General features: G+C 57.2%; 4 protein-coding genes across 5 annotated transcripts; 3 read left to right on the top strand and 1 right to left on the bottom strand.

The window, feature by feature from the left end:
- The first annotated feature begins 5,747 nt into the window (after positions 1-5,747).
- On the top strand, positions 5,748-8,856 carry LOC149860558 (cystatin-like). The gene is made up of 4 exons (XM_090055209.1): positions 5,748-6,004; positions 7,286-7,541; positions 7,829-7,942; positions 8,710-8,856. The coding sequence occupies exons 2-4, from the start codon at positions 7,320-7,322 to the stop codon at positions 8,797-8,799; spliced, it is 426 nt and encodes a 141-aa protein (XP_089911335.1). The 5' UTR covers positions 5,748-6,004; positions 7,286-7,319; the 3' UTR covers positions 8,800-8,856.
- A 5,138-nt stretch (positions 8,857-13,994) lies between these two features.
- LOC149860557 (cystatin-like) lies at positions 13,995-15,339 on the top strand. Its single transcript, XM_090055205.1, has 3 exons — positions 13,995-14,246; positions 14,336-14,449; positions 15,211-15,339. The coding sequence occupies exons 1-3, from the start codon at positions 14,013-14,015 to the stop codon at positions 15,298-15,300; spliced, it is 438 nt and encodes a 145-aa protein (XP_089911331.1). The 5' UTR covers positions 13,995-14,012; the 3' UTR covers positions 15,301-15,339.
- Positions 15,340-19,696: 4,357 nt separating this feature from the next.
- LOC149860555 (cystatin-like) lies at positions 19,697-26,167 on the bottom strand. Of its 2 annotated transcripts, none has more exons than XM_090055195.1 (3): positions 25,888-26,167; positions 24,797-24,922; positions 19,697-20,842 (listed from the first exon to the last, which is right to left on the bottom strand). In XM_090055195.1, exons 1-3 carry the CDS (start codon positions 26,080-26,082, stop codon positions 20,795-20,797), a joined length of 369 nt encoding a protein of 122 aa, XP_089911321.1. In that variant the 5' UTR covers positions 26,083-26,167; the 3' UTR covers positions 19,697-20,794. The 2 variants fall into 2 exon arrangements, with proteins under 2 accessions (XP_089911321.1, XP_089911320.1); XM_090055194.1 differs by lacking the exon at positions 19,697-20,842 and adding an exon at positions 21,855-24,391 and having other exon boundaries at positions 25,888-26,158.
- Positions 20,993-22,863, top strand: LOC149860556 (cystatin-POGU1-like). The gene is made up of 3 exons (XM_090055171.1): positions 20,993-21,624; positions 21,711-21,824; positions 22,732-22,863. The coding sequence occupies exons 1-3, from the start codon at positions 21,211-21,213 to the stop codon at positions 22,819-22,821; spliced, it is 618 nt and encodes a 205-aa protein (XP_089911297.1). The 5' UTR covers positions 20,993-21,210; the 3' UTR covers positions 22,822-22,863.
- Positions 26,168-26,257: the final 90 nt, after the last annotated feature.

Genomic DNA, 26,257 nt, shown 5'->3' with positions numbered 1-26,257 from the left:
GATACCATTAATGGAGGCGCCACCTTTAAAAGACTTGAACATAAAAGGACAGGAAAAGCGTATTTGGTTTACTGATGGACGTTCTCCAGTAGGAAAGGGTAAGAGATACATTAAGTATGGCGCTATTCACTTAAAGGAGGAAATAGTGCAAAGACACCTTGACCATGGGTCGGCCTAGCATGACAAATTACATGCCATTTACCAGGTTTTAAGGCAACGTGAGGATGCCCCCAAACCTCTGTACATGCATGCTGACAGTGACTTTTGTGTAAAAGGGACACAGCGTTGAATGTTTGATTAGAAAAGACAGGAATGGAAGGGGGCTGATGGGAAAGCTATGGCACATATAAAAGACTGGAAATGAATTTATGACTGGGTCTCAAATATAATCCGAGCCTGGTGAAGATTTGACCCGTGGCAAGGGCGCAGATATTGAAACAATTCGGAGTCGTCGGGCGGATGCCATAGCCTGGCAATACGAGACAGCTAAAATAGCCATCGTCGCTAGAGGTCAGCAGCAGCTCACACCTAACCAGGATTCAAACACTGGTGTCTAGTACTAAGCCCCAGCGTGTTCCCAGAAACATTGAAAAGCGGGAGTTAATGAACGTTGCGCACTAATTTATGCACCAGGGCATGGAAGGAACTTAACGACGGCTAAGGCAGGTGGCAGAATGGGCAAGTATGAAAGATGTCAAGACTTGGGTCGCAAACTGTGTTTGCTGTGCTATGGGCAAGGCTCGCCCTCCAATCCAGCAACGTCTAATGCATCAAAGATGGTTGGGACCACGACGCAGGCTTCAAATAGATTTAATTGACAAATTGCCAGGAAATAAAGATGGGCTCCAATATTTATTAGTCATTGTCAATTCATTTTCAGGATGGGTGGAAGCCTTCCCGGACCAAAATAATCGTGCTAGAACAGCTGCTAAGAAACTCTTTAACAAAGTGGTTTGTAGATAAGGCTCTCCAGAGGTGATAGGCTTGATACCGGGGCTGCATTTGCAGGGGAAGCATTCACTATGATGTTGCAGGCATTGGGCATCGCTCAGAAATTTCACATTTTGTCTCGTCCTCAATCATCAGGCCAAGGGGAGCGGCTGAAATGCAGCATTAAAGAAGCCTTACAAAAGGCAGTAAACCAAATGGGTAAAGACCGACCTGAGAGATTACCACTGATTCAAGCAGCGATTCGCAGTAGCAGGCAGGAAGACAGCCATATCACCTACCTTTTGGCCATCCCATTAAATGAACGATTGCTCCTGAATATACTGGGTGTTCAACGCAACAGCCCACAGCCACTCAAACCGACTATTTCCACTGGTTAAAGTGGGTACACGGAGATAAAAGTACATTGCAGTGGAGAGTTTGTCAAGCCGTTGAGCAAATGAATTCAAAGGTACAAACACAAAAAGCTGCTCCACCAACTTCCTGGGAAATTGGTGATCAGGTAGTGTACGTACACCGGGGCAAGGGGGGTCATGCTCTGGATCCCAAGTGGACTGGTCCCTATTTGACAGTGGATCATCTGAGCCCTCTGGGTTACCGCAATGAGAAGGATGCAAAGCTCACGTGGGGTCATGTATCACAATTGAAATTCTTTTCTTAAGTAATCTTTGATGATTTCCTTTTAGATGTACTTCAAGAAGTCTGGATCATTTGATCCCCCCAAGCCATAGGACGCCGGACGTTGCATGGTGGATGTTTGGACCAAGCTTTATTGTCATTTGTGGTACGGTATGGTATTTTGGTTGTTGCTCTTATAATTTGCGCAAGCGCTTTTTAGGACAACCCTGTGGGACCAGCAGCAAAGAAGAAGATTCTTGGATCATTTATTAAGGCTTAGTTGTAGTCATGTTTTATATATTAATAATTTTAGGAATAGTTGGTGTAGAAAGTTTTCAAAGAAATTTTGAACGACGTTTTCCCCAACAGGCACAAATGGTGACTCAGAGAAATACTGAAGATGTATTTAAATACAGTCAGATGTGTCACTGACTGGCTGCAGGGCCGCACCCAGAGAGCGGTGGTGGACAAGTCATGTTCGACCTGGAAGGATGTGGGCAGGGGGTCCCCCAGGGCTCGGTCCTCGGGCCCGGACTGCTCAACATCTTCATCAGTGACTTGGACGAGGGGGTGAAAAGCACATGTTCATATTTGCAGATGACACTAAGATGTGGGGGAATATGGGCACGCTAGAAGGGAGGGACGGGCTGCAACTAGATCTGGGCAGGTTACAGGGGTGGGCAGATGAGAACAGGATGGGATTCAACACTGACAAGTGCAAGGTGCTGCACCTCAGGAGGAACAACCGGCACCATACCTACCGGTTGGGGAACTCCCCTCTCGTCAGTGCAGAGGCGGAAAAGGATCTTGGGGTCATCACTGACTCCAAGATGAACGTGGGCCGGCAGTGTGGGGAGGCAGTCAGGAAGGCCAACCACACCTTGTCGTGCACCCACAGATGCATCTCCAGCAGGACCAAGGAGGTGATCCTCCCCCTCTACGCGGCACTGGTCAGGCCGCGGCTGGAGTACTGCGTCCAGGTCTGGGCGCCACATTTCAGGGGGGATGTGGACAGCATGGAGAGGGTCCAGAGGAGGCCACTCTCATGATTGGGGGCAGCAGGGCAGGCCCTACGAGGAGAGGCGACGGGACCTGAACCTGTTCAGCCTTCAAAAGAGAAGGCTGAGGGGGATCTGGTGGCCGCCAACAAACTTGCCAAGGGAGATCAGCAGGCACTGGGGGAGTCCCTGTTCCCCCGAGCACTATCGGGGTAATGGAATAGCGGCCGTAAGTTGACTGAGGCAGGTTCAGACTAGACACCAGGAGGCGCTACGTCACGGTCAGGGCGGCTGGGATCTAGAACCAGCTTCCAAGAGAAGTGGTGCAGGCTCCTGCCTTGGGGGGCTTCAGAAGGAGGCCAGACAGACACGTAGCCAGGGGTGTCTGACCCCAGTACTCTTTCCTGCCGTGGCAGGGGGTCGGCCTTGATGATCTGCTCAGGTCCCTTCCGACCCTACTAACTATGAAACTATAAAGCATTGCAATACATTCACAGCCGAAATGTTACATGTAGTGTAAAACGGTGGGAAGACACAGAGTCTGCACTTGTTTTTGCTGATAATAAAGTTGATCCAATTGGGAAAGTCGTTGCGGGAGTACATGCACTTGACTTGTATAAGCCAGGATTGGGGCTTGATGTAGGGTATAAAGGAGTGGCCACGTTTAACCCCAGAGTGGTGAATAGCACTAAGCCACTGTGGTGGGGTTTTATTCCAGACCCTACAAGAAATGAAGGAGGAGAAAATAGTGGACCCTGGGGACTCTGTAATTGTAGGATTGTACCAGCGTAATTGCTCTAACCTACCCTTTGATTTGTCTGATGAATCCGATTTGCTGTATAGAAATGCATGATTGTTGTTGGCCTGTAACAGAACAGAAGTTCGTCTTTCTGCAGAGCAACCCTATAGCGGTCCCAGTCCCACATCTCTTACAATCCCGACCTTCTGTGCAGGTGTATGTAGCACCCTTGGGAATTACATTAAATATCAAGGTAGCTGGCCTGAAAATAACTTGACCAAGATTAAACCTGGATGTAAGCCACACAGCGTTCCCTCAGACAATGCATGGTTCAAATCTCTCCAACAGGAACCAGATCGCCTTCGTTGTAGACGCGATCTGTTGGACACCGTTTTGAGAGGTGCAGGACCAGGTGCAGGAATTTAAACTCTGTTGATTTAGCAGCACTGAGAAATAAAGCCAGTGCTGTCACAACACTACGCTCTAAAATCACCCGGGGACAGGAACAGCAGCTTGCTGAAAGAACACGAACTGGTTTGGATACTGCTGACTTGCAATGGCACACATGGAGACATTTAAATTGTACATCTTGGGCTCAGTATGCCACCGTGAGGCAAAGGGTCAAAAGCAGCCCTATGGTGTTCAGAGTAGCAAGTATTAGCAATCATGATGACTGAAAGAGAAATGGGTTGGATACGTGCTAAAGAGATGGCTGGCATAGCTCCTTTACTGACGAAACATAAGGATAATTTGTTCCTTCTCTATATACTGCAGTGGTATAAGACTTTAACACTGCAGTCATTTGTCACATCTTTAACTGGTCTTTTGAGCATACTAGCGATTCGAGTGCTAGCCCACTACGCCCTGGCGTGTTGTGGCCGTTCACAGCCCCATTCAGGGGCAGCATATTTGGGTCCCAGGACTAGTTGGCAAATACCTAAATGATCAAGGTAATATTGTAGACCACTGGACGTGTGACAAATGGACTGCACAGCAGTGGATATGCCCTATGGTACCGTCTTTAGAAGAACCCTGCTCACTTCAAGGTCAAGGGCTATCCACATGCTACTGGGATGGGCTGGAAAACACTGCCACTAAAGTATACTGTGCATGTGTAATAGGGTTTGAAAAAATTATTTGGCGAGGTAAAAATATCTCGCTTCCTACTGTACAACAATGTGTATGTAATGTAACTACAGTTCAAACTCTTTCCCTCACCTCCTATTTCACAAGGCATGAGACCGAGAACATGAATCTCGAGGACATCAATAATAGGTTAATTTGAACTTTTCTTTGGGAATCAGTTGGCCAACACTTTACTGTCAGGAAATGAACAGAGAACTCGTTTCACAATTGCCACTTGCATGCATGAGCAAGCACTTAATGTAGGCACATTGCTCCAGGGGAGGGACGTTTTTAAAATGTCTGAGCAAGCAATGCAGATGTTAGTGCATCATTGGTATGATATTTCTATGGGCTGGGTTCTTCCTGAAACAGCAACTATAAGTATCTTGTTGCACCCTATGATTACATTGTTTGTGTTGCTCGGGATAGCGTTCATTGTAATGAGTGCTGGTGGAGGAAATCTTTATAGCATACACTCTTTGTTCGGAGATTAAATATCTGGCCCTTAAACAGATATAAATATAGTCCATTCTTCACTATCTTTTGAAGGGCCAAGCGGGAGATCTGTTATGTATAATTTAATAAAGTTTTCTTTTTTTACTATGGTTAATCGTAGCAATATGTCACGCAAGGCAGAACATGTTAGCTTAGGAGCTTGGCACATGGCATTTTGCCTTTTCCCCCCTTATAAGGTCTGGCTCATGATTTGAGCAATGGCCGTGTGATAGCATTTCCTTGCAGGACCACTCTGCCACTGGTGCGTCTGTCTTCGCCCTGGATCCAGAGGCTCTTCGCTGGCAGCGTTGACGGCACTCCTCCAGCAACTGGAGATGTCCCCTGGCCACGGGCTACGTCTCAGCTGCGTACAGCGCGGTGGGGACCACGACTGGTTGATAAACCACGAGCTTGGTTTGGGATCTGATGTTGCAATCTTCGAAGGCCCGGTTCTTCAAGCGTCCAAAGGCTGCACTTGCACATCTGAGGTGATGTTGGATTTCTTGGTCACCGCCGGCCTCCTGCAAGAGAGCTTCCAAGGTCCAGGGACTACGCGGCGTTCTCCAGAGTCCCGCCGTGGATCCAGATGACCAGAGCCAGGGACTGTTCAGTGCTGGTGGAGGACCTTAGTCTCCCGAGCGTCCATTTTCTGGTCATCCTCAGTAAAGACGTGGGTGATTGTCTGACGGTGTGAGCGTGCACTACGGCATCATCAGCGTAGTGGAGCTCAGTGATGGAGGTAGGTGGTCCTGGTTTTGGCTTGGAGTCGGCTGAGGTGAAGCAGCTTACCGTCCGTTCAGCAGTTCAGCTCCGCTCCGGCTGGAAACTTGGTGGGGGTCAGCAGGGATCTAGGTTTTCTGTTTGCTGCGGAAAAATGCAGTTTTTCTCATTTAAAGGTTGCATCCTGGGAGCCAGTTTTCCACCCACCTGACTGTGAAAAAACCCATGTCACGGCTACTCAGTTTACTGGTAAGAACTGGGTGCGACACCGTGTCGAAGCCTTTTTAAAGTCCAAGCCAGGAAGATCTCTCTCCACCCCTGCGTGTACGCACTTTGTAACCTGGGCGTAAAAGGAGACCAGGTTAGTTGGGCAGGATCTATAAACCCACGCTGGTTGCCCCTTAGCATTGTGTTACCCGCTGCCCCCCCACAAATGTGATCCTATATGATTTTTTCTAAGGTCTTGCCGAGAATAGAGGTCAGGCTAATCAGGCTATAATAACCTGGGTCCTCCTTCCTCCCCTTTTCGAATATAGGGACCACACTGGCCCTTTTCCAGTCCTCCGGGACCTGTCCTGAGCCCCACGAGCATTCAAACAGCCGCGCCAGTGGTTTCACTATGACACCGGGCAAGTCCCTTAGTACTCTCGGGTGAAGATCATCGCGGCCCAGCGACTTAAATACATCCAACCCCTCCAAGTGCCCCTTCACTAGGTCAGCACTAACTGTAGGTGGACTGGTACTTCTGTCACGTGAGACTAAAGTCTTATGGGGCGGTGTGTCTGTGCCCGTGTCCAGGAACAAATGCAAAGAAATTGTTTAAGAGCTCGGCTTTGTCCATCCTGTGTGTTACGAGCTGCCCTAGACCATCCTGCAGCGGCCCTAGGTAACCCTGAACCTTCTTCCTGCTCCCTGTGTCCTGAAAGAAGGACTTTCTGTTACCCTTCAGCTTTGTTGCCAACTTAGTTGTGTTTCTGCTTTGGCCTTTCTCGCTGCTTCCCTGCAAGCACGCGCCAAGCCTTTTACCCGAACGGCTTGGACTCGGGTTCCTTGGGTCAGACCCACGCTCCCCAGGGCAGCAGCTGGGGGGGTTCTCCAGGGCTGGGAGTTGCGCCCGGTGTTGCAGAGCCCCGGGCAGGGCAGGACTGCAAGCGGCAGGTCCGAGCCGTGGCAGGGGTGAGAGGGGTGGGAGGTGGCCTGGGGAGACGGAGGGGAAAGAGGATGGGGCGTAGGCAGAAAGGGGCCTGGTGGCGTGGGGGCGTCTCGGGCACCTGGGCTCCCCGTAGCCGTGGGAGAGGAGGGCCGTGGGGGTCAGAGCAGAGGGGCTGGGAGCCCGGGATCTGTGCCCTAGAGCCGGCCAGGACGCCCTTGGCCCTATCGGTTCCCGTAGGAGCGTCTCGCCCCTCACGCGGGCTCTGCCTGAGGTCACCTTGTCCCGCTCAGCTGATGTTTGTCCAGGCCTCTCCCCAGGCTCTGGCCCCGGCTACCCTGGGTGGGGCCCAAGGCCAAGGGCACCTCCCTGCTTCTGCCCACCCCCAGGTCTGGCTGTGCCAGGCGCTGTCCACATTCCCCAAGCCAAGGCCAAGGGTGGGTCCTGTTGCGGGGGAGGGGACGGGGGCTGTTCCTGCCCCTATATAAGCAGCTCCTCGACCCGCTGGGGTTTTCTTCCAGCCACGATGGCAACAGGTGCTTGGAGTCTCCAGCTGCTGCTCGTGGGGCTGCTCCTGGCAGGGTCCCCAGCTCTGGGGGGCATTCCCCTGCCCGGGGGGCCCATGAACGTCCCTGTGACCACCTCCGAGGTCCAGGAAGCCGCACGTGCGGCCGTGGGGTCTTTCAACCACAAGAGCGACAGCCCCTACGTCTTCCGGGTGGAGAAGGTCATCAGTGCCCAGAGCCAGGTGAGAGGTGACAGGGCAGGGTGCGGGGTCTGGCCAGCACCCAGATCCCCCCCATTCCAGCCTGGGCGTCTGTCCAGCACCCGGTACCACCCAGTCCCAGTCTGGGGGGTCTGCCCAGTGTCCCCAGATCCCGGCCTGGGGGGTCTGTACAGCACCTGGCGCTCCCCTGATCCCGGCCTGGGGGTCTCTACAGCACCCCTCACCCCCCAATCCCACCCTGGGGGGTCCATGCAGCGCCCGGTGGCCCAGTCCAGGCCGGGGCTCTGACCCCCCATGATACCTGGCAGGTGGTCTCGGGCGTCATATACTACCTGACAGTGGAGCTGGAGAAGACTCTGTGCCTGAAGGAGGCAGGGGGGGACTCCCAGACCTGTGCCCTGCCCCCCACCAACCAGCAGCAGGTGAGGGGGGTAGATCCAGCCAGGGGGGCTGGAGGATTTGGGGGGGCATGGCGTTTTTCAGGGGGGACCCAGGTGTCCGGGTGGGGGGGTAACTCTAGGGGTGACCCCTGGCGGGTTGGGGGGCGGTGGTAGGGCAGGCTGTAATGTGCCTAATAGCAGTGGGGGGGAGGGGTGAAGTGGGGAGCCAGGCTGGGAGTGGGGGGACTGTAATGCACCTAATAGCTGCCTGCCTCATATCCCGGAGCCTTTCCAGCTGGCAGGGGATGGAGGCTGGGTCCTAGGCTGTAATACACCTAATAGCAGCTCCTTCCCAATAGCCTGAGAGGGGTCTGCAGTTGCCAGGGTGTGAGTCTAGGCTTCTGAGTGGGGACAGGAGGAAATGGAGGAAGTGCACCTAGTAGCCATAATGCCTCTAATAACAGTTCCCTTGTGTGCCCAGGGAGGGAGGGAGGTGGCCATAATGCACCTTATAGCAGCACCCTTCACTTCTTGGTGGGGAAATCCGGCTACTGGGAATGAACAAGGAAGGAGGGTGTCCTGGCTGGGCAGGGGTGGGAGTTGTAAAGCACTTAATAGCAGCCCCCTTCACATCATGGGGGAGCTCGTTGGCAGGATTGCAGGGACAGCGAAGGGGTGGCCATAACGCGCCTAATAGCAGCTCTTCCGCATCCTGGTGGGGTAGAGAAGGGGTCCTCCGGCGGGGGGGAGTCCTCATTAGCTGCCACAGGCCCGATCCTGGGTGACGCGATTCTCTCTCCGGCCTGCAGAAGCTGATCTGCGATTTCAAGGTCTGGACCCGCCCGTGGCTCCATGTCACCCAGGTCGTGTCTCAGCGCTGCGACCCAGCCCAGGCCTGAGCTCCAACCCCCCGGCCTCCCAGCTCAGAGTTGGCCTCAATAAAAGCATCCTCGCAACCTCTGCCTGGTTCTTTCCTCCCTTCCCAGTGTCCCCCAGTTCCTCCAGTCTCCCCAGTGCCTGGGAGATGTGGCGGGGCAGGATGCCTGGGCGCCCAGAGGTGATGGGCGGGGCAGGGGCTGCTGCTGCTTAGTTGCAGATGGAGGGGGGTTCCCTTTAAGGGGGCGGGGCGTTCCTCCTTGGTGGGCGGGCTGTCCCCGCAGGGGGCGGGGCCATGCTGATGAGACAGGGAAGTCTGTGGCAGGGGGCAGTGGTGGGGGTGTCTAGGGTGAGGGGCATGGCCATGTTCATTGGCAGGTATGACTCCCACCAGGAGGCAAGGCTAGTGGGGGAATGGGCGGGGCTTCTGTGACCACGCCCCCAGCTGCTCTGTTGATAGGGTGGCAACCTTAAGCTCCCAGGGGCCTGGAGAGCTGGTTTTGTCCCTGGGTCGTGACCCCTGACTTCCCAGATCCTCCTCCTGGTGCTGGCAGTGCAGCTGGCGCGGGGTCCTGGTGGTGGCACGGCAGCCACAACTCTCGCTGTCCCGCTCCGCCGTCCCGTGCCATCCTGCCCATATTTACCTGCCCCCCTGTGCCCCTTGCTTTCCATATGGCTTGAGGTACCCAATTTACCTAGCTCCATGTACCCCCTCTTGCCACCCTGCCCTTAGATACCGTATTTACTTGCCTCCCTCATGCCCCTCACTTTCCATGTGGCCTGATACCGTATTTACACGCATACTACATGCCCCTCACTTTCCACCCAGCCTTGATATACCATATTTCTTCACCTACCACAGACCCCTCACTTTCCACCCAGCTCTCAGATATCTTATATAAAATCACACACTTATAACAAATTCAGGTTGGAAGGGAGCTCAGGAGGTCACATCTAGTCCAAGCCCCTGCTCAGAGCAGGACCAGCCCCAAATACATCATCCCAGCCAAGGCCTTGTCTAGCCTGGTTTTCAAAACCTCCAAGGATGGAAATTGCACCACCATGGATGACTGGTGCCTCCTGAGTGGGGAGTGGGGGGCATTTGCCCCACAGCAGCCGGTCAGCAACCAGGCGGGTGGGGTCCCCCACAGCTGATCACGCCAACCGAGGTCTGTCCTCCTTCACCAGCGGAGCATGTTCCTCCCTCTCTCCTGCCAGGGCTGCACACCCGTTGTCCGGATGAGCCGGCAGAGGCGCAGGTCTCTGCTTGCCACCAAGGATCAGGAGCCTCCATCTTCCGCCCCCTGGGAGTCCCGTCCTCTCCCTTCTCTACACGTCCCCAGGAACGCCAACGCTCATCATGACAAAACCATGGGACTCCTGATTTCCAAGTCAAATGAACTCTGACTCATGATCTCCTGATAGAGAGATCAGAGGTCGTGATTACCATCTGGGGTAGCCAGGGCCAGGCACTGCCTGGTGACGTTGGGGAGAGGCCCACATACACCAGCTGAGCAGGAGGCAGGGACAGGGGTGACCCCAGGCACAGTCCAGGTCCCCTCCCAGAGAGAGGCGACATCTTCACCCCTGCCTGGCTCCTATGGGAACTGATAGGGCCAAGGGCACCCTGGCTGGCTCCAGGGGACAGATCCCAGGCGTCCGGGGTCACCGATCTCCCTGCTCTGACCCCAACCCCTCCCCTCCCAAGCTACGGAGAACCTGGACATCTGGGACACACACCTAACACCCCGGTGCCCTTTCCTCCTATATCCCGTCCTCCCTTCCCTCCATCGCCCTAAGCTTGACCTCGTCCCCTCCCTCTCCCCACCCCCCGACTCGGACTTTCCACTTACAGTTCTGGACCTGCCCGTGGCTCCATGACACCCGGTGCTGCCAGCCCTGCGACCCCTGACCCCTGGCCTAGGGGAACCATCCCCCCCCATGGCTGCTCCCCCTGGGAATGTGGGTCCTACCCAGGGAACTGTAGACCAAGGGCACCAGGCAGCTCCCCCCAAGGATCAGTGCTTGGGCCCGTGCTCCTTAACATCTTTATCAATGCCCTGGATGAGGGAGTGGAAAGTGCAATGATTAAGTCTGCAGATGACACCAAGCTGTGGGGAAATGCGGACACATCACAGGGCAGGGCAAGTATCCAGGATGACCCTGACAGGCTGGTCCTATGGGCAGAATGTAGTCAGATGAAGTTCAACGGGGAGAAGTGCCAGGTCCTTCACCTGGGTAGAATCAACCTTCACCATAACCGTGCGATGGGTGGTGGCCCACTGCCAGACACTGCATCTGAAAGGGCCCTGGGGGTGACAATTGACCAAAGGACAAAGGTGAGCCACTGGTGTAATGAAGTCGTCAATGGGACAAATAGATCTCTGGTGGGCATCAGCTGATGTGTTGCCAACAGATCCAAGGACGGTCTCCTCCCTCTCTACTCAGCCTTGGTGAGGCCACAGCTGGAGTAGTGTGTCCACTGTCTAGTTCTGGGCATCACACTTCAGGAAGGATGTGGGCAAGTACAGAGAAGGGCCACTCGCATGATCAAGGGCCTGGGGGATAGGCCCTATGGGGAGAGACTCCGGGACCTGTCTGTGTTCAGTCTGAGTAAGGGAAGGCTGAGAGGGGACTTGATACCTGCCTACAAGTACATGGGGGTGAGCACTGAGATAGTTTCATAGTAGGTCGGGCTGGGAGGGACCTGAGCAGATCATCAAGTCCGATGCCCTGCCGTGGGCAGGAAAGAGTGCGGGGGTCAGACGCCCCTGGCTAGGTGTTTGTCTGGCCTCCTTTTGAAGACCCCCAGGGTAGGGGCCAGCACCACTTCTCTTGGAAGTTGGTTCCAGATCCTAGCCGCCCTGACTGTGAAGTGGCGCCTCCTGATGTCCAGCCTGAATCTACTCTCCATCAACTTATGGCTGCTATTCCTTGTTACTCTTGGCAGTGCTTGGGGGAACAGGGACTCCCCCAATGCCTGCTGGTCTCCCTTGGCCAGTTTATAGACAGCCACCAGATCCCCCTCAGCCTTCTCTTGTGGAGGCTGAACAGGTTCAGGTCCCATCACTTCTCCTTGTAGGGCCTGCCCTGCTACCCCCAATCATACAAGTGGCCTCCTCTGGACCCTCTCCACGCTGTCCACATCCCCCCTGAAGCGCGGCGCCCAGACCTGGATGCAGTCCTCCGGCTGTGCCCTGACCAGTGCCGCATAGAGGGGGAGGATCACCTCCTTGGACCCGCTCGAGATGCATCTGTGGATGCAGGACAAGGTGCGGTTGGTCTTCCTGACTGCATCCCCACACCGCCGGCCCATGTTCATCTTGGCATCAATGATGACTCCAAGATCCTTTTCTGCCTCTGCCCTGACGAGAAGGGAGTTCCCCAGCCTGTAGGTACGGTGCCGGTTCTTCCTCCCCAGGTGCAGCACCTTGCACTTGTCGGTGTTGAATCCCATCCTATTCTCATCCGCCCACCCCTGTAACCTGTCTAGGTCTGATTGCAGCCTATTTCTCCCTTCTAGCATGCCCACATCCCCCCACATCTTAGTGTCGTCTGTGAATTTGAACAGGGTGGTATTTATCCCTTTGTCCAAGTCACTGATGAAGATGTTGAGCAGTGCGGGCCCCAGGACCGAGCCCTGGGGGACCCCACTGCCCACGTCCCTCCAGGTCGAACATGACCCCTCCACCACCGCTCTCGGGGTGCGGCCCTCCCGCCAGTTGGCGACACATCTGACTGTGTGGGGTCGACACCAGAGCCCCCAGTTTCTTGATGAGAACGGGGTGAGAGACACTGTCGAAGGCCTCCAAAAGTCCAGGAAGACGACATTCACTGCTACCCCTGCATCTAAGGATCTGGTGACCTGGTCATAGAAGGCCGCCAGGTTGGTCTGACAGGATCTGCCACTACTGAACCCACGTTGGTTGCCCCTAAGCATGATCTCCCCGTGCTGGGCCCTCGCAGGTGTGCTCCTGGATAATTTTCTCAAAGAGCTTCCCCAGGACCGAGGTAAGACTGACTGGCCTATAGTTCCCAGGTCCTCCTTCCTCCAGTTTTTGAAGGTAGGAGCCACATTGGCCCTTTTCCAGTCCTCCAGCACCACGCTGGAGCACCACGAGTGCTCGTACAGCCGTGCCAGGGGTCCCGCAATGACCACAGCTAATTCCCGCAGCACTCGGGGGTGCAGATCGTCCAGACCCACTGATTTGAACATGTCCAGGCCCTCCAGACGTTCCCTGGCTAGGTGCTTGCTGACCCTCGGCCTGGCTGCGCCTCCCCCGGGTCAGTCTGGATTCCCGGTGCGGGGGATGTCCCTGTCTCTGCTCAGAAAAATGGAAGAAAAGAAACTGTTAAAGAGATTTGCTTTGTTGCCTGCTACCACCAGATCTCCTAGCGTGTCCTCCAGGGGCCCCACGTTACCCGGTACCTTCTTTTTGCCCCCTGTGTATTTAAAAAAGGACTTCTTGTTGTCCTTGATCCGGGTTGCTAGTCCCAGACCCATCTCCGCCTTGGCCTTCCTCACCACCCTGCAGCCCCGAGCAACTGGGGTACAGTCCTCCCTGGTGATGGCCCCTCCTGCCATTGGGTGTACGCCTCCTTTTTGGCTTTGAGGTGTTCCTGGATGCTATTGGTGAGCTGTGGGGGCTTCTGAGCGCTTTTGCCGCCTTTGACCCGTGTGGGGATTGTCACTCTTTGGGCTTGGAGGATCGTCTCCTTAAGGGGAGATCTAGGGGAGCAACTCTCCAGAAAGGCACCCCTCGGGAGGACGAGGTCCAATGAGCACAAATTGGTTGAGGAAAAATTTAGGCTGGACATAAGGAAAAACTTCTTTTCCGTCCAGGTAACTAGACGCTGGAGCATGCTCCCAGCGGAGGCGGTGCAGTCACCATCCCCAGAGGTGTTCACGAGGAGGCTGGACAAGCACCTCGGGGAGCTTGTCTGAGCCCAGCGATCTCCTGCCCACGGCAGGGGACTGCCATGATGATCTTGCAGGTCTCTTCTGGTCCTACTCTATGATTCTGTGCCAAGATCAAGCCATGCCAGGCACTGCCCGGTGCTCCCATGCCAGGATAAGGGGATGCTAGGAGCTGTACAGACTGCCAGGCCCAGACCGGGCTGTGCCGGGCACCTGACACTGGGTGACGCCCAGGGTGGGGCCCATTGCCCGGCGTGGGGCTGTTCCTGTTCCTGTATCAGCAGCTCCTAGACCTGCTGGGGCACTTTTCTCCCAGCCATGTTGGCGACAGGTACCTGGAGCCTTTGGCTGCTGCTCCTGGGGTGTGCCGGGATCCTGACGGGGCTCTCAGCACCCGCACTGGGGACCTCCATACCCGGGGGAAAACAGGACATCCCTGTGACTGATCCCGGGGTCCAGGCAGCCACACGCGTGGTCGTGAGGGCTTTCAACCAGCAAAGCAACAAGCCCTACCTCTTCCGGTCAACGAAGGTCTTGAGGGCCCAGAGCCAGGTAAGGGGCAGTGGGGCAGGGTGAGGGATCTGCTATTGCCCGCCCCCCGATCCCAGCTGGGGGGTCTGATCTCACCTGTGCCATTGCAGGTTGTCGAGGGCATCAAGTACTACCTGACCGTGGAGATGCAGAAGACCCGGTGCCGGAAGGGACAGGCTCGAGACCCCCAGGACTGTGCCCTGGCCCCTGCCAACCAGCAGGAGGTGAGAGGGGGAAGATGGTTTGGAGGGCATGGGGTGTGGGGGACCCAGGCAACTGGTGGGTTGGTCATGAGGGGTGACCCAAGGGGGGCAGGGCAGGAGCCCCACCCTACGCCACGCCATAATACATCTAATAGCAGCCTCACACGTGCATCCTGCCTGGTGTTTGGAGGCTGGGGGAAGAGCTGTAATGCACCTAATAGCAGCATCCCTCACATCCCCGGTAGGGCTGGGTGGAGAGGAGGGGCTTGAGAAGTTGACCCTAATGCCTCTTATAGCAGCCCCCTTCATGTTCCCAGCTGGTGGGGTTGGGGTGGGGTAGGGGAAGGGGTCCACATTGCAGCAGAGGAGTTGACCATAATGCACCTAATAGCAGCCCCCCACCTTGCATCCTGGCCAGTGCTGGGGGAACAGAAGGGGTGTCGGGTGGCCATAAAGCACCTATTAGCCACCCTCCCTCCCCTCATATCCCAGGAGGACTGCAGCTGGCAGGGTTGGGGGCGGAGGAAAGGGTCCAGGGCCCATAATGCCTGAACCAGCTGCCCCCCTCACAACCTAGGGGGACTCCAGCTGGCAGGGCTGGGGAAGGGGTGGCTGTACTGCACCTAACAGCTGTCTTGTTCACATGGGGGGGGGCAGGAAAAGGGCCTTGTGGCAGAGGGGGAGGGGGGCGATGGAGGCTTCATCAGCTGTCTGGGGTGAATCCAGCCTCTTTGAGGTGGGGCCCCGGCCCTGGGTGACGCGATTCTCGCTCCGGCCTGCAGAAGCTGATCTGCGAGTTCCAGGTCTGGTCCCGCCCGTGGCTCCCCGACACCCGGGTCGTGTCTCAGCGCTGCGCCCCGGCCCAGGCCTGAGCCCCGGGCCGCACGCCCGCCCCCCGGCTCCAAGCCGGCCTAAATAAAAGCCTCCTTGCAACCTCTGCCTGGTTCTTTCCTCCCGTTGCAGTGCCCCCCAGTCGCTCCAGTGCCCCCCGGGCTGGGGGGATGCTGAGCGTGGGGGGGATGCCTGGGGGACCCAGAGGCGCTGGGTGTGGCAGAGCCTGCAGCTGGTGATTTGCATATGGGGGCCTTTTCCTTTAAGGGGGCGGAGTTTTCCTCCTTGGTGGTTGGGGCCCTCAGTGAGGCGGGTCCTGAACTAGGCATGGAGGTGGGGCCTAGTGGGAAGGGCGTGGCTATGGCATGACAGGAGGGGTCATGGAGCAGGAGGCGGGGCTAGTGGAGGAGTGGGCGGGGCTCCCTGTGACCCTGCCCCCAGCTGCTCTGCTGGTAGGCTAGACCTTTTATTTCAGCTCCTAGGGGGGTTGGGCCCGGCTTTGCCCTCGGCCTTGGTCTCGACCCCTGCTTGTGACCTGCGACCCCAGCTCCGTGCCTGGCCCTGGTTCGTGGGGCGGATCCCGGCTGCTCCCTCTTGCTGGTGGAGGAGGCCGAAGCCGGCTGGTGACCCCATCCGCGCCGGCTGCGCCCCTGCCCCGGGCTGGAAGGATGGCGGAGAACGCGACCGGAGCCCCAGAGCCCTGGGGTCGCTCTTGATCTGCTCGGGGTCTCCCTCGGTAGCATCGTGGGTGCCCGCGTGGCTGAGCGGCATGGCGGCGCGGTCAGAGGGCCGGACGAGCCTCGGTTATCGCTGCGGGATGTTGCAGACCCGGGCTCCGGGCAAGCAGCTCGCCTCCCGAGACAACGGGGCAGGTCGGCAGATGGCTCGCCCGTGCCCGCGGAAGGGAGTCTGCATCTTCCTTCCTGGCGCCGGTCTCGATGCTTCCCACCTTGGCGAGGCCCGGCCTCTCCACCACCCGGGCAGCACCTTCCTCCCTCTCTGCTGCCAGGCTGTCACCCGTTGGCCGGACGAGCTGGCGGAGGCGCAGGTCTCTGCTTGCCGCCAAGGATCAGGAGCCTCCATCTTCCGCCCCTGGGAGTCCCGTCCTCTCCCTTCTCTACACGTCCCCAGGAACGCCAACGCTCATCATGACAAAACCATGGGACTCCTGATTTCCAAGTCAAATGAACTCTGACTCGTGATCTCCAAACTTTGGGGCAAAGCATCCACGCCAGAAGACAGGCGGGTGATCCAGGCTGACCTGGACAAGCTCAGCAAATGGGCAGATGAGAACCTGATGGTGTTTAACACCGAAAAATGCAAGGGTCTCCACCTTGGGAGGAAAAACCTGCAGCATCCTTATAGGCTCGGCAGTGCTACATTGGTTAGCACTACAGAAGAAAAAGACTTGGGGGTCATCATTGACCACAAGATGAACATGAGCCTCCAATGCGATGCTGCGGCTAGTAAAGCGACCAAAACGCTGGCGTGCATCCATAGATGCTTCTCGAGCAAATCCCGGGACGTCATTCTCCCCTTGTACTCGGCCTTGGTGAGGCCGCAGCTGGAGTACTGCGTCCAGTTTTGGGCTCCACAATTCAAAAAGGATGTGGAGAAGCTTGAGAGAGTCCAGAGGAGAGCCACGCGCATGATCAGAGGTCAGGAAAACAGACCTTACAACGACAGGCTGAGAGCCATGGGACTCTTTAGCCTGGAAAAGCGCAGGCTCAGGGGTGATCTGATGGCCACCTATAAGTTTATCAGCGGTGAGCACCAGGATCTGGGGGAACGTCTGTTCACCAGAGCGCCCCAAGGGATGACGAGGTTGAACGGTCACAAACTCCTGCAAGACCGTTTCAGGCTGGACATAAGGAAGAATTTCTTTACTGTCCGAGCCCCCAAGGTCTGGCACAGTCTGCCAGCGGAGGTGGTTCAAGCACCTACATTGAACAGCTTCAAGAGAAAATTGGATGCTTATCTTGCTGGGATCCTGTGACCCCAGCTGACTTCCTGCCCTTTGGGCAGGGGGCTGGACTCGATGATCTCCCGAGGTCCCTTCCAGCCCTGATGTCTATGAAATCTATGAAATCTCCTGATAGAGAAATCTCCTGATAGATCAGAGCTCAGGATTTTTTCTTCTGGTGCACGTAGAGAGCACCACGCTGGGAAGTCTGTGGAGGGGCAGGGGGAGAGGTGGGGGGGCCAGATTGAAGCCCCCACGGTGAGGGAGGTGAGCGTGGCAGGGGCTGGGGTGCATGGGGCCAGGCTGGGTGGCTGTCTGTCTGCGTGTGTCTGTGTCTCTGCGTGTCTGCCCGTCACTCCCAAGCTGCAGGCCCCCCAACCCTGCTGCTGCCCCTTACTCCTGACCCACAGCACCCTGTATCCTGCCTGGGTGTGCGGGATACCCCCCCAGCCCCCCACACCTTCACAAATAGCATCTCATGATTTACATGCCAAGTCTCTGGATTTTTAAGAGTTTGTCTCATGGTGTTTGACACGCTGGGGTTGGCCACGCTGCCTCTGCTGGTTCTTCTGGTCCTGGGGGTCTCCTGCCACATCGGATCGGTGAACTCCCCACGGGACAGGGTGCGTTGGCGCTCTCCCACTCCTCCTGCAGCCCCCTGCCTGTTCCCTGAGGCGCCCCCAGGAGGCACCGCTCACCCGCAGGTGCCCCCGGCTTGTCCGGCACCAGAAGGAACCAGCAAGCCGCAGTCCCCGGGCGCCAAACCTGGGCTGGCTGGGAGCGCGGGTGGTGAGCGGTGCTGTCTGGACAGACGCGTCCCAGGGGCAAGCAGGTGCTCCCCATGCACCTGTTTTCCACCCACTCCTCAGATACCGTATTTACCAGCCAACCTTGCACCCCTTGCTTTCCTCCCAGCCCTGAAATACCATATTACTGCCTCCCAGGTGCTCCAGGCTTTCTGCCCAGCCCTCAGATGCAGTCCTTATTTGCCTACCACACATCCCTTTTTTCTACCCTAGCCTGAAATACCGTATTTATCCACCTAATATGCCCCTCACTTTCCACCCACCCCGAGATGCCATATATACCTGCTTAGCACTTGTTCCTTGCCTTCCTCTAAGCCCTGAGATACCATATTTACTTGCCTCCCACGTGCCCCACTTTCGAACAAGCCGTGAGATAACATATGGACTAACCTACCTGCACTGCTTGCTTTCCATCCAGCCCTAAAATGCCATATATATCCACTTACCACATGTCCCTTGCTTTCCACCCAGCCCTGAGATACTGTATTTATCCACCTACCATTCACCCCCTGATTTAACTCAGGCCGGAGATGCAGTTTTAACCCATCTATCATTTGCCCCTCGCTTTCTACTCTGCCCTGAGATACCATGTTTATCTGCCTACCATGTGCCTCTCATTTTCCACCCAGGCCTGAGATACCATATTTATCCATCTACCACATGCACACCCCACATAAAACCGGTCTGTGTTGGGGGAAGGGAGAAACAGTTCCCTGGGTAGGACCCACATTCCCGGGGGGAGCAGCCGTGGGGGGATGGTTCCCCTAGGCCAGGGGTCAGGGGTTGCGGGGCTGCCAGCACCAGGTGTCATGGGGGCACAGGTGGGTCCAGGATTGCAAGTGGAAGCTCAGAGTTTGGGGCAGAGGGAATGGGGTCAAGCCTGGGGAGATGGAGGGGAGGGAGGACGGGATGTAGGTGGAAGGGGGGCCTGGTGTGTGTGTGTCCCAGATCCCTGGGTTCTCCATAGCTCTGGAAGGGGGAGGGTGGGGGTTAGAGAAGAGAGATCTGGGAGCCTGGTGTTACCAGATTTGCCCGCTACTTTGGGGTGTGCTCATTTATTAGGGCTAGGGTTTTGGTAATTCTATTAATGTGTTACTTGTGTTTTTATACAGAGCTGTATCTCTCCCCCTGCAAGCCCCCACCCCCAGTGGAGCTATCTTGCAGGACGCAGTTCAGTGGGGCTGGGTTCCTCCAGTCCCCAAATCAGTCATACACACACACACACACACACACACACACAGATTAACGTGACACGCCTGACCTGGCCGGGTTGATCAGCATGGACAGGCTGACACCCTCATATGCCAAGAATCAGTTCCTCAGAGCAACAGTAACCCCAGTCAGACACAAGCACACAGTTAAACAGAATACCTCCGAATCCGGCTGGGTGTCCGTCTGACACCCTCATGGGCCAGCGTTCAGTTCATTAGGGCACGTCTGAGCCAAACTGGGTCAATCAGCCTGTACAAGCTGATCCCCTGATGTGTTTCAAACTCAGCACGTCCCAATCTTTAGCCTCTTGATGAGCAGACCCCACAGTATTTCTGGGCTTCACAGGGATCTTTAGCTTTGGTAAGAGGGGCATTGCTGCAGAGCAAGTGGGGAAAGAGAAGTAAAGAAGGTGAAATATACCCAATTCCCACCAGTTTGACTATAAAAGTTATTTATTGCTAAGTAGATGAAATATATATTGACACTAGTAGTGATAGACATGCAGAGGAAAAACAAACACAAACAGTCACAGTATACCCTGGTTTCACTAAGTATTTGGGGAAACTTAGCTCAAGCTTAACTAATACAGTTCAAGTTCAGAAATCTCTGCTTAGAGGGAGAGAAGAGAAAAGAGAGAGAGAGCTGGGATCTCCCCAGTCCAAGGCACTCGGGCTGCAGAGCCGTCAGGTCCAAGTTCCCAGCACGATCCTTGAAGGGAGACGATCTGCCTCCTGCCGCCTCTCCAGAAGAAAGCGAGTGGTGTCAGCACACACTGCGCTTCTTTTACAGATTTTTATACTCCCAGTTCAGCTTCTTTTAAATATTTTCAATAGTGTAAATCAAATTGTCTTTTCTATTGACAAGGGGTTATCTGGGTGGAACATCTCAGGAACTTGATCGATACTCAGGAAACACCTACTTGGAGCCAGCTTGACATTCCTCTGGATAGCAGATAGACCTGATGGGATATCTCCTGGTGTCTTCAGAAACAATAGCTTGCAGCATCAGGGTGTTTGGATTTTTACTTGCTGTGAACAAGCCTCAGCTTAGCATGACTTTTCCAGATCTTACTATAGTCTTTTAACAGACTTCAGGCACTTCTTGGAGTGTGCATAACCTGTTGTGGAGAGGACTTCCACCCGTCGTCTCGGGAAAAGTATGACAACACGTGTGGCCAGGGCTCCAACGGGCTGGACGCCGTGATGAACCCTGTGCCATTGTTCAAATGCTGCCCGTACCCCCTCGGACTTGGTCTGTTGCCTCAGCGCTCCCTAACCCGGGAACTGAGTTGTAGCCAATTAAGTTTACATCGGCCTCCCATAGTGGGACCGGGGAATGGCCGGCCCGAGATGCCTAGTAAACTTACTTCTGCTTGGGGGGGGGGAGGAAAAGTCCTTTGTAAATCCAGATTAGAACTGGTCTGATAAATGCCGAGCTGGGTGTGGGGGTTGATGAGCATTTGAAGCACGGCTTCCCTGTCATGCCGTGCTCCCCTGCTTCGCTGATCCCAGGATTCACTGCAGTCTCTGCTTCAGGCCTTCTGTTCTCCATCTCTCATGTGAATGAACTGTCATCTGTTCCCATCTCCGATGCAAATGAGCCCTAGGGCAGTTGTTTCACTTTTGTCACCCTTATCTGGAGGGATTTAGGTGTGTCTCACACTGCATCTTAATCAGCTTCTGTTTGGGGGGGTGATTCTTTGTGCGTCAGACAGTCTGTGTCCTGCCAGGGTTCCCCAAGAACATGGACCTGCCCTCTAGAGCCAGCCAGGGTGCCCTTGGCCTTACTGGCTCCCAAAGGAGCCAGGCAGGGGTGGAGACGTCTCCTCCCTCACAGAGGGCGATCTGCCTGGAGTCCACTGACGTTTGTTCAGGCCTCTCCCCAGGCTCTGGCCCTGCGTCACCAAGCACTGCCTGGTCCCAGCTACCCTGGGTGGGGCACGAGACCAAGGACACCAGCCAGCTTCCCCCATGTCAAGATCAAGCCGTGCCAGGCACTGTCTAGAGCTCCCATGCCAGCATCAGGGAGTGCTAGGAGCTGTACAGACTTCCCGGCTGGGATTGGGCCATGCTGGCCACCTGACACTGGCTGATGCCTGGGGTGGGGCTGTTCTTGCCCCTATATCAGCACTCCTAAACCGCTGGGGCTCTTTTTTCGCAGCTACGATGGCGACAGGTACCCAGAGCCTTTGGCTGCTGCTCGTGGGGCTGCTCTTGGTGGGGCTCCCAGCACCGGGGGTCACCATGCCCGGGGGAATCCAGAACATCCCTGTGACTGATCCTGAGGTCCAGGCAGCCACAATCGTGGCTGTGGGGGCTTTCAACCGGGACAGTGACAGCCCCTTCATCTTCCGGGCAGAGAAGGTCATCAGTGCCCAGAGCCAGGTGAGGGGCAGCGGGGCAGGGTGAGGGGTCTGGCCAGCGCCCGGATCCCAGCCTGGGGGGCGCCCATCTCACCCGTGCCATTGCAGGTTGTCCAGGGCTTCATGTACTACCTGAGGGTGGAGCTGGAGAAGACCCTGTGCCGGAAGGGGGAAGCTCGGGACACCCAGGCCTGTCCCCTGGCCCCTGCCGACCAGCAGCAGGTGAGGGGGACATGGGGGACCCAGGCACCTGGGTGGGAGGTGGTAACTTGGGGGTGACCCAAGGGGGGCAGGGCAGGAGCCCCCGCCAAAACACTTTTTTTGGTTTTTTTATAACATTTTATTAGAAAACAGGCAATATCACACAGATTTATAAAGGACCCCACCTGAGGCCTCACAAAGGGAATACAAATACAATTTCACCATAATGCATCTAATAGCAGCCTCATGCTGGGGTTTGGAGGCTGGGGGGGAAGCTGTAATGCACCTAATAGCAGCACCCCTCACATTCTGGGTAGGGCTGGGTGCAGAGGAAGGGCTTGAGGAGTTGGCTGTAATGGCCCTTATAGCAGCCCCCTTCATGTTCCCAGCTGGTGGGGTTGGGTGGGGTAGGGGAAGGGATCCTGATTCCAAGAGAGGGAGTTGACCATAATGCACCTAATAGCAGCCCTCACCTTGCATCCTGGCCAATGCTGGGGGAGCAGAGGAAGGGGTATCAGGTGGCCGTAAAGCACCTATTAGCCACCCTCCCTCCTCTCATATCCTGGGGGACTCCAGCTGGCAGGGTTGGGGGCCCAAGGGAAGGGGTCTAGGGTGGTCATAACGCATGTACTAGCTGCCCCCCCCTCACAACCTGGGGGGACTCTGGGTGGCAGGGACTGTGGGGTGGTCATAATGCACCTAATAGCAGCCCCACTAACATCCGGAGGGGACTCCAGCTGCCAGGGTTGGTGGGAGGGGTGACTGTAATGCACCTAACAGCTGCCCTATTCACATTGTGGGGGGGGGGCAGGAAAAGGGTCCTGCAGCAGAGGGGGAGGGGGTGATGAAGGCTTCATCAGCTGTCTCAGGGGTGAATCCAGCCTCCTTGGGGTCCTGGGTGACATGATTCTCACTCTCCGTCTTGTAGGGGCTCATCTGCAAGTTCCAGGTCTGGTCCCGCCCATGGCTCCAGGACACCCAGGTCATGTCTCAGAGCTGTGTCCCAGCCCAGGCCTGAGCCCTGGACCGCACCTGCCCCCCCCAGCTCTGAACAGGTCTCAATAAAAGCCTCCTTGCAGCCACTGCCTGGTTCTTCCCTCCCTTCCCAGTGCCTGCCCCCACCCCCGTTGCTCCTGGGGAGATGGTGTGCAGGGGAAGATGGCTGGGGGCCCAGAAGTGGTGGGTGGGCAGGAGCTGCTGCCCGTGATTTGCAGATGGGGGGGGTGGCGGCTTTCCTCCATGGTGGGCAGAGCTCTCAGTGGGGGGGGGGGTGTCCCTTATCTAGGCATGGAGGTCGGGTCTGGTGGGAAGGGCGTGGCTACTGATTGACAGGAGGGGCCATGGAGCAGGAGGTTTGCCTAGAGGCGTGGGTGGGGCTCCTTGGCAGTGGGCAGGGCTCCCTATGACTCTGCCCCCTGGTACTCTGCTGGACACTTTATCTAAGCTCCCAGGGGTGTTGGGAGCTGGTTTTGCCCCCAGCCTTGATCTTGACCTCCAGCTTGTGATCTGCAACCCCAGCTCCATGCCCGCACTCTGGTTTGTGACCCCTGACCCCCAGCTCCAGCCCAGGATGCAGGGTCGTGACTCCTGACCTCCAGTGGAGCCCTTGGACGTCCCACCCCTGATCCTAGCTTGCAGCCTTGTGCCTGGGTCCCAACCTTGGACCTCAGCCTGTCCCCTGGAGTGTTGCCCTGCTCCCAAGGGAGGGGTCACTGGCCCTGCCCCCCCTTCTACTACAGACCCTATAGCCTCCACCCTGGTCTGAGCCCCCCGAGGTCGGTCCAAGCAGCACCAGGGGGTCCTGCCGCCACCAGCTGAGGGGTAGGGATCAGCCATGCGCCCTCTTTCCCCTTCTGGCTGCCTGCACTGGATCGGGGCCACAGAGATGTCTCCCCCCACCAGGCTATACTCAGGGCCGGATGAACCATGAATGGGCCCTAGGGAAACAAACTTATGGGCCCCTACATACTGCTGTATATTTGTGTTCCTTTTTTTCCACTCGGTAATATGTAAAATAAACACAACCGAGCCCTTTCTTCACTTAGGGCCCTAGGCACCTGCCTAGTGTGCCTATGCATTAATCCGGCCCTGGCTGTACTCCTCTTTCAGGGCTCTCATCGAGGTCAGGGGAGTGGGGGTGGCCAGGCTGAGAAATGTGCCCATTGCCTGGGAGGCAAGACTGGCTCCTGGCCTGTGGGTCGGAGGGGCTGGGGGCTGGCTGAGATGGGCAAGGCCATGGGTACCTGCCTCCCTGTGCCCCTTGTTTTCCTCCCAGCCCTGAAATACCATATTTACCAGATACCGTATTTACCTGCCTACCTGAACCCCCACTACCCCACCCACCCAGTGAATCTGCACTGCGTTGGGACAAGGGAGAATGAAGATTGTGGTGGGGGGAAGATGTTTCTTTTTTAAGCAAACGGTTTGGACTCAGATTCCTGGGGTAAGACCCATAGTCCTGGGGGGAGACACTGGCGGCAGTTCCTCTGGGGCGGGGGTCTGGGGTTCTGGGGCTGGCAATGTTGGGAGAGGAGCCGGGTGTTGTGGAGCCACGGTCGAGTCCAGATCTGGAAGTCGCAGGTCAGGGTCTAGTGGGGTGAAGAGAGAGAGACTGAGTTAGGCTGGGGGAGGCAGAGCGAGGGAGAGAGGATGGGACGTGGGGGGAAAGGGAGCCTGGGGGGTATGTGTGTGTGCATGTGAGAGCGTGTGTGGCCGAGCACGCACATCCCCAATGCCTGGAAGTGCGCGTGTGTCCTCCAGATGCCTAGTTTGTGTGTGTGTGTGTGTACGCCCCAGATGCCTGGGTTCTGTGTGGGTGGATGGGTGTGCCCTGGACACCTGGGTTGTGCGTGTGTGTGCATGCATGTCCTCCCAGAGGCAGCAGGATCTGGTCTAGTTCTCTCTGGATCCCAGCCCGTTCTCTCTGGACAGTGCTGGGATCTTCCTGGGGGGTGCCTCTGTCCACCCCCACCCCAGCAGGGGTCTCTGCTCACCTGCCTCTCGGAGGGGGGGGCCAGGGGGCACTGGCTGAGGTTCACATCTCTGGTGCCCGCATCATTCTTCAGACACTGGGTTGGCACCAGCTCCATGGTCAGGTTGTACTTGTAGCCGGCCTGCACCTGGGGTGGTGGGAAGTAGTGGGGAGATCATAGTGGAGAGCAGAGACTGCCTCCCCACTGTGAGCCGGGGGGAAGGGGGGCTTTGTGACCCCCAGACCCACCTCCTCCTGGCCCTGCATCTCTGGCCTGGGCCCCTGGGTGCCTGGGTACTTTTCCCTGTCGAAGTCCCTCACTCCAGCTCCATGCCTCAGTTTCCCCTTCAGAGGGGGCCTTTGGGCTAGGAACTGCATCCAGGTGGGGGAGGCTTTGGGGTACCCCCCTTCCCCTTTCTACCCATCCCTGAGCCTGGGATTGGGAGGGGCTGGTGCTCCAGAAAAGACAAGATCCATGCCTGGCCGACGTAGACCTCCTCAGGGGAGGGGGCCATTCTATGGGGTGGGGGCTGGAGCCCCCCAGAGCTGTAGAAGCCCTGGGCTATAGTGGGGGGGCACTGTCCAGGTGGGCTCAGGGCTGAGAACAGACACGCTCGGGGCAGCGTGGGCAGGGAAGGGGCTACGGGGAGCCAGAGCTTGCCGCCAGCAGCATCGATGGAGACTCCCTCCGGTTCCAGCCCCCGGCATCCATGGGGCTCCCCCCAACGCGGCCAGCAGCCTGGGCGCCCCCGGCGGGAGGCTGAGGCCAGGGCCAAGGCCCAGGTGGGTGGGACCAGCCGGATGCGAACGGAGGGCGCGATTCATACCCTGCCCCCACGGGGGGCAAGTGGGGCCCGCTCCGGCCGCCTCCTGGCCCTGGCTGCACCCCAGCCGCAGCGGCCGGGGCGAGGGTGGAGCCTGCCCGGGGGCGGGGCTGCGCTGCCTCGGGCCGCGGGAATGCGGCGGGGCCGGTGCTGCCTCCACCCGGCCTCGGGGCCCTGCCTCAGTTTCCCCGCTCCTACCTGGCCTTCCTCCCCGCCGTCCTGGGGCTCTCCCGCCCCGCTCCTCTCCCTCCGCGGGCCCGGCTTTCCCCGGCCCGGCTCTGGGTCTCACCTGCCCCCGGGCCCGCAGCACCCGCAGCGCCCGCCACAGCCGCACGTCGTTGCTGGCGCGGTTGTAGGCGGCCACGGCGAAGCGGGCGGCCCCCGGCACCCCGGGCTCGGGCTCGGGCTCGGGCTCGGCCACGGCCACGGCCACGGCCACGGCCACGGCCACGGCCAGCAGCAGCGGCAGCACCGAGCACCTCATGGCCGGGACTGGCTGACAGCGCCTGGCTCCGCCCCCAGCTCTGACCACGCCCCCGAGTAGAACCCCGGGATGCCAGGCTTCTGGCTCCGCCCCGCCCACAGAGGTAGGCTTCTCCCCAAGCGGGTGGCCCCGCCCCGAAGGGTTGGCCCCTCCCACCCCGAGGATTCCAGGCCCC

This window comes from Crocodylus siamensis, chromosome 6 (genome assembly GCF_052110815.1).
Source record: "Crocodylus siamensis isolate JL-2025a chromosome 6, ASM5211081v1, whole genome shotgun sequence".
Classification (NCBI taxonomy): Eukaryota; Metazoa; Chordata; order Crocodylia; family Crocodylidae; genus Crocodylus; species Crocodylus siamensis.
The sequence above is the reverse complement of the archived record's forward strand: the minus strand, read 5'-3'. Positions and strand labels throughout refer to the sequence as shown.

What these genes read in the sequence shown, in the direction of transcription:
- LOC149860558 (XM_090055209.1), top strand. Translation starts at nt 7,320, where the DNA reads ATGGCAACAGGTGCTTGGAGTCTCCAGCTGCTGCTCGTGGGGCTGCTC. An exon ending in TCATCAGTGCCCAGAGCCAG is followed by an intron (nt 7,542 to 7,828) that starts GTGAGAGGTGAC and finishes GATACCTGGCAG; the next exon opens with GTGGTCTCGGGCGTCATATA. An exon ending in CCCCCACCAACCAGCAGCAG is followed by an intron (nt 7,943 to 8,709) that starts GTGAGGGGGGTA and finishes TCCGGCCTGCAG; the next exon opens with AAGCTGATCTGCGATTTCAA.
- LOC149860557 (XM_090055205.1), top strand. Translation starts at nt 14,013, where the DNA reads ATGTTGGCGACAGGTACCTGGAGCCTTTGGCTGCTGCTCCTGGGGTGT. An exon ending in TCTTGAGGGCCCAGAGCCAG is followed by an intron (nt 14,247 to 14,335) that starts GTAAGGGGCAGT and finishes GTGCCATTGCAG; the next exon opens with GTTGTCGAGGGCATCAAGTA. An exon ending in CCCCTGCCAACCAGCAGGAG is followed by an intron (nt 14,450 to 15,210) that starts GTGAGAGGGGGA and finishes TCCGGCCTGCAG; the next exon opens with AAGCTGATCTGCGAGTTCCA.
- LOC149860556 (XM_090055171.1), top strand. Translation starts at nt 21,211, where the DNA reads ATGTCAAGATCAAGCCGTGCCAGGCACTGTCTAGAGCTCCCATGCCAG. An exon ending in TCATCAGTGCCCAGAGCCAG is followed by an intron (nt 21,625 to 21,710) that starts GTGAGGGGCAGC and finishes GTGCCATTGCAG; the next exon opens with GTTGTCCAGGGCTTCATGTA. An exon ending in CCCCTGCCGACCAGCAGCAG is followed by an intron (nt 21,825 to 22,731) that starts GTGAGGGGGACA and finishes TCCGTCTTGTAG; the next exon opens with GGGCTCATCTGCAAGTTCCA.
- LOC149860555 (XM_090055194.1), bottom strand. Translation starts at nt 26,082, where the DNA reads ATGAGGTGCTCGGTGCTGCCGCTGCTGCTGGCCGTGGCCGTGGCCGTG. An exon ending in TGCTGCGGGCCCGGGGGCAG is followed by an intron (nt 24,923 to 25,887) that starts GTGAGACCCAGA and finishes CCACCACCCCAG; the next exon opens with GTGCAGGCCGGCTACAAGTA. An exon ending in CCCCCCCCTCCGAGAGGCAG is followed by an intron (nt 24,392 to 24,796) that starts GTGAGCAGAGAC and finishes TCACCCCACTAG; the next exon opens with ACCCTGACCTGCGACTTCCA.